Consider the following 11851-nt stretch of genomic DNA (forward strand, 5'->3'; position numbering starts at 1 on the left):
AGTGTATTTTAAATCACAAGACATTTTCTGTTAAAGCACTTCTTTTTTAAATATTAATTATTTTCAATCTTATATCTCGCTTATGGTTAGTCCTACATAAAAAATGCAAATAACTATTTTGTAGGAAATTTTATCAGCTTAAATTTTAGTTAAAAAATAAAAATTGATAGGAGTAACTGTTTTCGAGATATGAGCAAGAAACCAAAACACTGTTACCTTAATTAAGCGTTTGCATATAAGCAAATTTAGTACTATTAGTATTATTATTATTAATGTTATTGTTATTAATATGACGATTAAAGACAACTTTGAAACCTTTAGTGACTTTTATGTCTTCTTCTTTTTCCTCTACTAAAGTGTTAGACACAATTAAATTAGTTTAATTTCAGTTTTTCAAACATTTTATTTTAAAGCAAATTTTTGTTAAATATTATTTATATCCAACTCTATAACTCGCTTATGGTTGGTCCTACAAGAAAAATGCAAATAACTATTTTGTAGGAAATTTTATCAGCTTGAATTTTGGTAAAAAGATAAAAATTGATAGGAGTAACTGTTTTCGAGATATAAGCAAGAAACCAAAACACTGTTACCTTAATTAAGCGTTTGCATATAAGCAAATTTAGTACTATTAGTATTATTATTATTAATGTTATTGTTATTAATATGACAACTAAAGACAACTCTGAAACCTTTAGTGACTTTTATGTCTTTTCCTTTTTCCTCTACTAAAGTGTTAGACACAATTAAATTAGTTTAATTTCAGTTTATCAAACATTTTATTTTAAAGCAAATTTTTGTTAAATATTATTTATATCCAACTCTATAACTCGTTTATGGTTGGTCCTACAAGAAAAATGCAAATAACTATTTTGTAGGAAATTTTATCAGCTTTAATTTTGAAAAAAAGACAAAAATTCATAGGAGTAACTGTTTTCGAGATATAAGCAAGAAACCAAAAAACTGTTACCTTAATAAAGCGCTTGCATATAAGCAGATTTAGTACTATGGAGGTTTAAGAGGTACTTAAAATACGTTTCTCTTTTACACAAGGTTTATTCACACACGGTATTCGTACAACCATATAAAATAACAAATGGAGGCTGATTACGCGACACGCGGTTTTGTTTTTGCGGGACTTGAGAACTGACGTCCCCTCCCCAGAGGGCGCCACATCACTCCCCCTCCAGTGGCTACATTACACTAGGTGCATGGACGCTGTCAATGCGGAATGTAGTCGCGAAATCTAATCGGAGGTCGGGTCGATCTCTTATCCTCCCTGGAGGCGCGGCTGGCCGAAAAAGGGACGGTTTGTGGAGGTTGGGGTTCAGCGACGTCCTGTGCCAAGAATGCTGGTTTGAGGCGATCCAGGTGAACTAGGACTGCCTTGCCGTTGACGTCAATTTTGACGTTATTTTCTCGCCTTTCAAGGACTTCGTAGGGGCCTGTGTACGGCTGCTGTAAGGGTCGTTTCACGGCGTCTTCCCTTAAGAAGACATGGCTACATCTCTGCAACTCCTGGTGCACGAACACTTTTCGCTTGTCGTGGGCTGTTGCGGGTACCGGCTGCAACTTTCTCATGTGCTCTTTTAGTAGTCCGACGAATGTTGCTGGGTCTTCGTACCCGTCGTCGGTCTGCGCGCTAAAGAAGAATTCGCCAGGGATTCTCAGCTGCGAGCCGTATGTCATCTCGGCAGGCGAACATTGCAGATCTTGTTTGAGCGCCGTTCTTAGCCCTAGCAGAATTGTCGGTAAGATGGTTAGCCAGTTGGGGTTTTCGTGGCACATGATGGCGGCTTTGATGGTACGGTGCCAGCGCTCTATGATTCCGTTGCACTGGGGCCTGTAGGCCGTGGTTCTGCAGCGTTTTATGCCGAAAAGATTGCTCACAGCTGTCATGAGGTGGGACTCAAACTGACGGCCCTGATCGGTGGTTATTCGGAGAGGACATCCGAATCGTGCAATCCACGTGGAGTAGAAAGTTCGGGCGACAGTTTCGGCGGACATGTCGCGCATGGGGGTGACTTCGGGCCAACGGGTGAACCTGTCTGTCATAGTCAGGCAATATCGGTGTCCCTCTGCTCCGGGCACGTCGGGGTCACCAGTTATGGAGGTTTAAGAGGTACTTAAAATACGTTTCTCTTTTACACAAGGTTTATTCACACACGGTATTCGTACAACCATATAAAATAACAAATGGAGGCTGATTACGCGACACGCGGTTTTGTTTTTGCGGGACTTGAGAACTGACGTCCCCTCCCCAGAGGGCGCCACAGTACTATTAGTATTATTATTATTAATGTTATTGTTATTAATATGACGACTAAAAACGATTTTGAAGACTTTGGTGACTTTTATGTCTTTTTCTTTTTTCTCTACTAAAGTGTTAGACACAATTAATTTAGTTTAATTTCAGTATTTTAAACATTTTATTTTTAAGCAAGTTTTTGTTAAATATTATTTATATCCAACTTTATAACTCGCTTATGGTTGGTCCTACAAGAAAAATGCAAATAACTATTTTGTAGGAAATGTTATCAGCTTTAATTTTGAAAGAAAGATAAAAATTGATAGGAGTAACTGTTTTCGAGATATAAGCAAAAAACCAAAGTAAAAACTGTTACCGTTTCAGAACAAAAATATAATTCAGTTTTCAATGTTTGAGACGAAGACGAAAATGCAGCATTTAAAATTGACTCTGAAGACTTCAGTGACATATGTCACCTCCTTTTTTTCTAATAAAGTATTGGACCTAATAAATTAAGTGTATTTTAAATCACAAGACATTTTCTGTTAAAGCACTTCTTTTTTAAATATTAATTATTTTCAATCTTATATCTCGCTTATGGTTAGTCCTACATAAAAAATGCAAATAATTATTTTGTAGGAAATTTTATCAGCTTGAATTTTAGTAAAAAGATAAAAATTGATAGGAGTAACTGTTTTCGAGATATGAGCAAGAAACCAAAACACTGTTACCTTAATTAAGCGTTTGCATATAAGCAAATTTAGTACTATTAGTATTATTATTATTAATGTTATTGTTATTAATATGACGATTAAAGACAACTTTGAAACCTTTAGTGATTTTTATGTCTTCTTCTTTTTCCTCTACTAAAGTGTTAGACACAATTAAATTAGTTTAATTTCAGTTTTTCAAACATTTTATTTTAAAGCAAATTTTTGTTAAATATTATTTATATCCAACTCTATAGCTCGCTTATGGTTGGTCCTACAAGAAAAATGCAAATAACTATTTTGTAGGAAATTTTATCAGCTTTAATTTTGAAAAAAAGATAAAAATTTATAGGAGTAACTGTTTTCGAGATATAAGCAAGAAACCAAAAAACTGTTACCTTAATAAAGCGCTTGCATATAAGCAGATTTAGTACTATTAGTATTATTATTATTAATGTTATTGTTATTAATATGACGACTAAAAACGATTCTGAAGACTTTGGTGACTTTTATGTCTTTTTCTTTTTTCTCTACTAAAGTGTTAGACTCAATTAATTTAGTTTAATTTCGGTTTTTCAAACATTTTATTTAAAGCAAATTTTTGTTAAATATTATTTTTATCCAACTCTATAACTCGCTTATGGTTGGTCCTACAAGAAAAATGCAAACAACTATTTTGTAGGAAGCTTTATCAGCTTTAATTTTAAAAGAAAGATAAAAATTGATAGGAGTAACTGTTTTCGAGATATAAGCAAAAAACCAATAAGAAAACTGTAACAGTTACTGAACAAAAATGTAATTCAGTTTTCAATGTTTGAGACGAAGACGAAAATGCAGCATTTACAAACGACTCTAAAGACTTCAGTGACCTTTCTGTCACCTCTTTTTTCTTCTAATAAAGTATTGGACCCAATAAATTAAGTGTATTTTAAATCACAAGACATTTTCTGTTGAAGCACTTTTTTTTAAATTTTAATTATTTTCAAACTTATATCTCGCTTATGGTTAGTCCTACATTAAAAATGCAATTAACTATTTTGTAGGAAATTTTATCAGCTTTAATTTTAGTAAAAAGATAAAAATTGATAGGAGTAACTGTTTTCGAGATATAAGCAAGAAACCAAAACACTGTTACCTTAATTAAGCGTTTGCATATAAGCAAATTTAGTACTATTAGTATTATTATTATTAATGTTATTGTTATTAATATTACGATTAAAGACAACTTTGAAACCTTTAGTGACTTTTATGTCTTCTTCTTTTTCCTCTACTAAAGTGTTAGACACAATTAAATTAGTTTAATTTCAGTTTTTCAAACATTTTATTTTAAAGCAAATTTTTGTTAAATATTATTTATATCCAACTCTATAACTCGCTTATGGTTGGTCCTACAAGAAAAATGCAAATAACTATTTTGTAGGAAATTTTATCAGCTTTAATTATGAAAAAAAGATAAAAATTGATAGGAGTAACTGTTTTCGAGATATAAGCAAAAAACCAATAAGAAAACTGTGACTGTTACTGAACAAAAATGTAATTCGGTTTTCAATGTTTGAGACGAAGACGAAACTGCAGCATTTAAAAACGACTCTGAAGACTTCAGTGACTTTTATGTCACTTCCTTTTTCTTCTAATAAAGTATTGGACCCAATAAATTAAGTGTATTTTAAATCACAAGACATTTTCTGTTAAAGCACTTTTTTTTTTTAAATATTAATTATTTTCAATCATATATCTCGCTTATGGTTAGTCCTACATGAAAAATGCAAATAACTATTTTGTAGGAAATTTTATCAGCTTGAATTTTAGTAAAAAGATAAAAATTGATAGGAGTAACTGTTTTCGAGATATAAGCAAGAAACCAAAACACTGTTACCTTAATTAAGCGTTTGCATATAAGCAAATTTAGTACTATTAGTATTATTATTATTAATGTTATTGTTATTAATATGACAACTAAAGACAACTCTGAAACCTTTAGTGACTTTTATGTCTTTCCCTTTTTTTTCTACTAAAGTGTTAGACACAGTTAAATTAGTTTAATTTCAGTTTTTCAAACATTTTATTTTAAAGCAAATTTTTGTTAAATATTATTTATATCCAACTCTATAACTCGCTTATGGTTGGTCCTACAAGAAAAATGCAAATAACTATTTTGTAGAATATTTTATCAGCTTTAATTTTGAAAGAAAGACAAAAATTCATAGGAGTAACTGTTTTCGAGATATAAGCAAGAAACCAAAAAACTGTTACCTTAATAAAGCGCTTGCATATAAGCAGATTTAGTACTATTAGTATTATTATTATTAATGTTATTGTTATTAATATGACGACTAAAAACGATTCTGAAGACTTTGGTGACTTTTATGTCTTTTTCTTTTTTCTCTACTAAAGTGTTAGACACAATTAATTTAGTTTAATTTTAGTATTTCAAACATTTTATTTTTAAGCAAGTTTTTGTTAAATATTATTTATATCCAACTTTATAACTCGCTTATGGTTGGTCCTACAAGAAAAATGCAAATAACTATTTTGTAGGAAATGTTATCAGCTTTAATTTTGAAAGAAAGATAAAAATTGATAGGAGTAACTGTTTTCGAGATATAAGCAAAAAACCAAAGTAAAAACTGTTACCGTTTCAGAACAAAAATGTAATTCAGTTTTCAATGTTTGAGACGAAGACGAAAATGCAGCATTTAAAATCGACTCTGAAGACTTCAGTGACTTATATGTCACCCCCTTTTTTTTTAATAAAGTATTGGACCTAATAAATTAAGTGTATTTTAAATCACAAGACATTTTCTGTTAAAGCACTTCTTTTTTAAATATTAATTATTTTCAATCTTATATCTCGCTTATGGTTAGTCCTACACAAAAAATGCAGTTAACTATTTTGTAGGAAATTTTATCAGCTTGAATTTTAGTAAAAAGATAAAAATTGATAGGAGTAACTGTTTTCGAGATATGAGCAAGAAACCAAAACACTGTTACCTTAATTAAGCGTTTGCATATAAGCAAATTTAGTACTATTAGTATTATTATTTTTAATATTATTGTTATTAATATGACGATTAAAGACAACTTTGAAACTTTTAGTGACTTTTATGTCTTCTTCTTTTTCCTATACTAAAGTGTTAGACACAATTAAATTAGTTTAATTTCAGTTTTTCAAACATTTTATTTTAAAGCAAATTTTTGTTAAATATTATTTATATCCAACTCTATAACTCGCTTATGGTTGGTCCTACAAGAAAAATGCAAAAAACTATTTTGTAGGAAATTTTATCAGCTTTAATTTTGAAAGAAAGATAAAAATTGATAGGAGTAACTGTTTTCGAGATATAAGCAAAAAACCAATAAGAAAACTGTGACTGTTACTGAACAAAAATGTAATTCGGTTTTCAATGTTTGAGACGAAGACGAAACTGCAGCATTTAAAAACGACTCTGAAGACTTCAGTGACTTTTATGTCACTTCCTTTTTCTTCTAATAAAGTATTGGACCCAATAAATTAAGTGTATTTTAAATCACAAGACATTTTCTGTTAAAGCACTTTTTTTTTAAATATTAATTATTTTCAATCATATATCTCGCTTATGGTTAGTCCTACATGAAAAATGCAAATAACTATTTTGTAGGAAATTTTATCAGCTTGAATTTTAGTAAAAAGATAAAAATTGATAGGAGTAACTGTTTTCGAGATATAAGCAAGAAACCAAAACACTGTTACCTTAATTAAGCGTTTGCATATAAGCAAATTTAGTACTATTAGTATTATTATTATTAATGTTATTGTTATTAATATGACAACTAAAGACAACTCTGAAACCTTTAGTGACTTTTATGTCTTTTCCTTTTTTTTCTACTAAAGTGTTAGACACAGTTAAATTAGTTTAATTTCAGTTTTTCAAACATTTTATTTTAAAGCAAATTTTTGTTAAATATTATTTATATCCAACTCTATAACTCGCTTATGGTTGGTCCTACAAGAAAAATGCAAATAACTATTTTGTAGAATATTTTATCAGCTTTAATTTTGAAAGAAAGACAAAAATTCATAGGAGTAACTGTTTTCGAGATATAAGCAAGAAACCAAAAAACTGTTACCTTAATAAAGCGCTTGCATATAAGCAGATTTAGTACTATTAGTATTATTATTATTAATGTTATTGTTATTAATATGACGACTAAAAACGATTCTGAAGACTTTGGTGACTTTTATGTCTTTTTCTTTTTTCTCTACTAAAGTGTTAGACACAATTAATTTAGTTTAATTTTAGTATTTCAAACATTTTATTTTTAAGCAAGTTTTTGATAAATATTATTTATATCCAACTTTATAACTCGCTTATGGTTGGTCCTACAAGAAAAATGCAAATAACTATTTTGTAGGAAATGTTATCAGCTTTAATTTTGAAAGAAAGATAAAAATTGATAGGAGTAACTGTTTTCGAGATATAAGCAAAAAACCAAAGTAAAAACTGTTACCGTTTCAGAACAAAAATGTAATTCAGTTTTCAATGTTTGAGACGAAGACGAAAATGCAGCATTTAAAATCGACTCTGAAGACTTCAGTGACTTATATGTCACCCCCTTTTTTTTTAATAAAGTATTGGACCTAATAAATTAAGTGTATTTTAAATCACAAGACATTTTCTGTTAAAGCACTTCTTTTTTAAATATTAATTATTTTCAATCTTATATCTCGCTTATGGTTAGTCCTACACAAAAAATGCAGTTAACTATTTTGTAGGAAATTTTATCAGCTTGAATTTTAGTAAAAAGATAAAAATTGATAGGAGTAACTGTTTTCGAGATATGAGCAAGAAACCAAAACACTGTTACCTTAATTAAGCGTTTGCATATAAGCAAATTTAGTACTATTAGTATTATTATTATTAATATTATTGTTATTAATATGACGATTAAAGACAACTTTGAAACTTTTAGTGACTTTTATGTCTTCTTCTTTTTCCTATACTAAAGTGTTAGACACAATTAAATTAGTTTAATTTCAGTTTTTCAAACATTTTATTTTAAAGCAAATTTTTGTTAAATATTATTTATATCCAACTCTATAACTCGCTTATGGTTGGTCCTACAAGAAAAATGCAAAAAACTATTTTGTAGGAAATTTTATCAGCTTTAATTTTGAAAGAAAGATAAAAATTGATAGGAGTAACTGTTTTCGAGATATAAGCAAAAAACCAATAAGAAAACTGTGACTGTTACTGAACAAAAATGTAATTCGGTTTTCAATGTTTGAGACGAAGACGAAACTGCAGCATTTAAAAACGACTCTGAAGACTTCAGTGACTTTTATGTCACTTCCTTTTTCTTCTAATAAAGTATTGGATCCAATAAATTAAGTGTATTTTAAATCACAAGACATTTTCTGTTAAAGCACTTTTTTTTTAAATATTAATTATTTTCAATCATATATCTCGCTTATGGTTAGTCCTACATGAAAAATGCAAATAACTATTTTGTAGGAAATTTTATCAGCTTGAATTTTAGTAAAAAAATAAAAATTGATAGGAGTAACTGTTTTCGAGATATAAGCAAGAAACCAAAACACTGTTACCTTAATTAAGCGTTTGCATATAAGCAAATTTAGTACTATTAGTATTATTATTATTAATGTTATTGTTATTAATATGACAACTAAAGACAACTCTGAAACCTTTAGTGACTGTTATGTCTTTTCCTTTTTTCTCTACTAAAGTGTTAGACACAGTTAAATTAGTTTAATTTCAGTTTTTCAAACATTTTATTTTAAAGCAAATTTTTGTTAAATATTATTTATATCCAACTCTATAACTCGCTTATGGTTGGTCCTACAAGAAAAATGCAAATAACTATTTTGTAGAATATTTTATCAGCTTTAATTTTGAAAGAAAGACAAAAATTCATAGGAGTAACTGTTTTCGAGATATAAGCAAGAAACCAAAAAACTGTTACCTTAATAAAGCGCTTGCATATAAGCAGATTTAGTACTATTAGTATTATTATTATTAATGTTATTGTTATTAATATGACGACTAAAAACGATTCTGAAGACTTTGGTGACTTTTATGTCTTTTTCTTTTTTCTCTACTAAAGTGTTAAACACAATTAATTTAGTTTAATTTCAGTATTTCAAACATTTTATTTTTAAGCAAGTTTTTGTTAAATATTATTTATATCCAACTTTATAACTCGCTTATGGTTGGTCCTACAAGAAAAATGCAAATAACTATTTTGTAGGAAATGTTATCAGCTTTAATTTTGAAAGAAAGATAAAAATTGATAGGAGTAACTGTTTTTGAGATATAAGCAAAAAACCAAAGTAAAAACTGTTACCGTTTCAGAACCAAAATGTAATTCAGTTTTCAATGTTTGAGACGAAGACGAAAATGCAGCATTTAAAATCGACTCTGAAGATTTCAGTGACTTATATGTCACCCCCTTTTTTTTTTTAATAAAGTATTGGACCTAATAAATTAAGTGTATTTTAAATCACAAGACATTTTCTGTTAAAGCACTTCTTTTTTAAATATTAATTATTTTCAATCTTATATCTCGCTTATGGTTAGTCCTACATAAAAAATGCAAATAACTATTTTGTAGGAAATTTTATCAGCTTGAATTTTAGTAAAAAGATAAAAATTGATAGGAGTAACTGTTTTCGAGATATAAGCAAGAAACCAAAACACTGTTACCTTAATTAAGCGTTTGCATATAAGCAAATTTAGTACTATTAGTATTATTATAATTAATGTTATTGTTATTAATATGACAACTAAAGACAACTCTGAAACCTTTAGTGACTTTTATGTCTTTTTCTTTTTCCTCTACTAAAGTGTTAGACTCAATTAATTTAGTTTAATTTCGGTTTTTCAAACATTTTATTTTAAAGCAAATTTTTGTTAAATATTATTTATATCTAACTCTATAACTCGCTTATGGTTGGTCCTACAAAAAAATGCAAATAACTATTTTGTAGGAAATTTTATTAGCTTTAATTTTGAAAAAAAGATAAAAATTGATAGGAGTAACTGTTTTCGAGATATAAGCAAGAAACCAAAAAAATGTTACGTTAATTAAGCGTTTGCATATAAGCAAATTTAGTACTATTAGTATTATTATTATTAATGTTATTGTTATTAATATGACGACTAAAGACGACTCTGAAACATTTAGTGACTTTTATGTCTTCTCCTTTTTCCTCTACTAAAGTGTTAGACACAATTAATTTAGTTTAATTCTGGTTTTTCAAGCATTTTATTTTAAAGCAAATTTTTGTTAAATATTATTTATATCCAACTCTATAACTTGTTTATGCTTGGTCCTACAAGAAAAATGTAAATAACTATTTTGTTGGAAATTTTATCAGCTTTAATTTTGAAAGAAAGATAAAATTTGATAGGAGTAACTGTTTTCGAGATATAAGCAAAAAAACAATAAGAAAACTGTAACTGTTACTGAACAAAAATGTAATTCAGTTTTCAATGTTTGAGACGAAGTCAAAAATGCAGCATTTAAAAACGACTCTGAAGACTTCAGTGACTTTTATGTCACCTCCTTTTTCTTCTAATAAAGTATTGGACCCAACAAATTAAGTGTATTTTAAATCACAAGACATTTTCTGTTAAAACACTTTTTTTTAATTAATAATTAATTTCAAACTTATATCTCGCTTATGGTTAGTTCTACATGAAAAATGCAAATAACTATTTTGTAGGAAATTTTATCACCTTTAATTTTGGTGAAAAAGTAAAAATTGATAGGAGTAACTGTTTTCGAGATATAGGCAAAAAACAAAAAAACTGTTACCTTAATTAAGCGCTTGCATATAAGCAAATTTAGTACTACTAGTATTGTTATTATAAATGTTATTGTTATTAATATGACGACTAAAGACAACTTTAAGACTTTAGTGACTTTTATGTCTCCTCCTTTTTCCTCTACTAAAGTGTTAGACACAATTAATTTAGTTTAATTTCGGTTTTTCAAACATTTTATTTTAAAGCAAATTTTTGTTAAATATTAAAAACTATAAAATGGCTTAGATTGCCTAAAAACACAGATCACACATGATCTTTTGCATAAAAATGAGAAAACGCTCATGTAACACACAAAATAAGCTCCATTTTTCCTTTTTAAAAGTATTATTATTATTATTACTTTTGTTACTATTACTATTATTATTATTATTATTATTATTATTATTATTATTATTGTTATTATTATTATTATTATTATTATTATTATTATTATTATTATTATTATTATTATTATTATTATTATTATTACTATTATTTTTATTATTATTATTACTATTATTATTATTATTATTATTATTATTATTATTATTATTATTATTATTATTATTATTATTATTAATATTATTATTATTAAAGACCGATTATAACTTTTGTATAGTAAATGTTTTTATACCAGTTTTAAAATGAGTTATTAATTTTAGACAATTTCTTGCCTAAAAACACAGATCACAGATGATCTCTTGCATAGAAATGAGAAAACGCTCAGATAACACAAAATAAGCATCATTTTTGCTTAGAAAAACTAAGCTTTAATTTAGAAAGAAATTTATTATTATAAGTATTATTATCATTATTATTATTATTATTATTATTATTATTATTATTATTATTATTATTATTATTATTATTGTTTCTTTTATTACTATTATTATTATTATTATTATTATTATTATTATTATTATTATTATTATTATTATTAACTTTTGTATAGTAAATGTTTTTATACCAGTTTTAAAATGAGTTATTAATTTTATTCAATTTCTTGCCTAAAAACACAGATCACAGATGATCTCTTGCATAGAAATGAGAAAACGCTCATATAACACACAAAATAAGCATCATTTTTG

At 27.5% G+C, this 11851-nt stretch overlaps 1 protein-coding gene across 1 annotated transcript; it reads right to left on the reverse strand.

Annotated features, from left to right (window-relative positions):
* Positions 1–1036: 1036 nt before the first annotated feature.
* On the reverse strand, positions 1037–2081 carry LOC135265686 (uncharacterized). Its single transcript, XM_064355652.1, has one exon. It carries the CDS (start codon positions 2053–2055, stop codon positions 1222–1224), a length of 834 nt encoding a protein of 277 aa, XP_064211722.1. The 5' UTR covers positions 2056–2081; the 3' UTR covers positions 1037–1221.
* Positions 2082–11851: the final 9770 nt, after the last annotated feature.

This window comes from Tribolium castaneum, chromosome 3, assembly GCF_031307605.1.
Source record: "Tribolium castaneum strain GA2 chromosome 3, icTriCast1.1, whole genome shotgun sequence".
In the NCBI taxonomy this organism is placed as follows: Eukaryota; Metazoa; Arthropoda; class Insecta; order Coleoptera; family Tenebrionidae; genus Tribolium; species Tribolium castaneum.

Excerpts from the sequence above, each read along its gene's own strand:
- LOC135265686 (XM_064355652.1), bottom strand. The coding sequence starts at position 2,055 with ATGACAGACAGGTTCACCCGTTGGCCCGAAGTCACCCCCATGCGCGAC.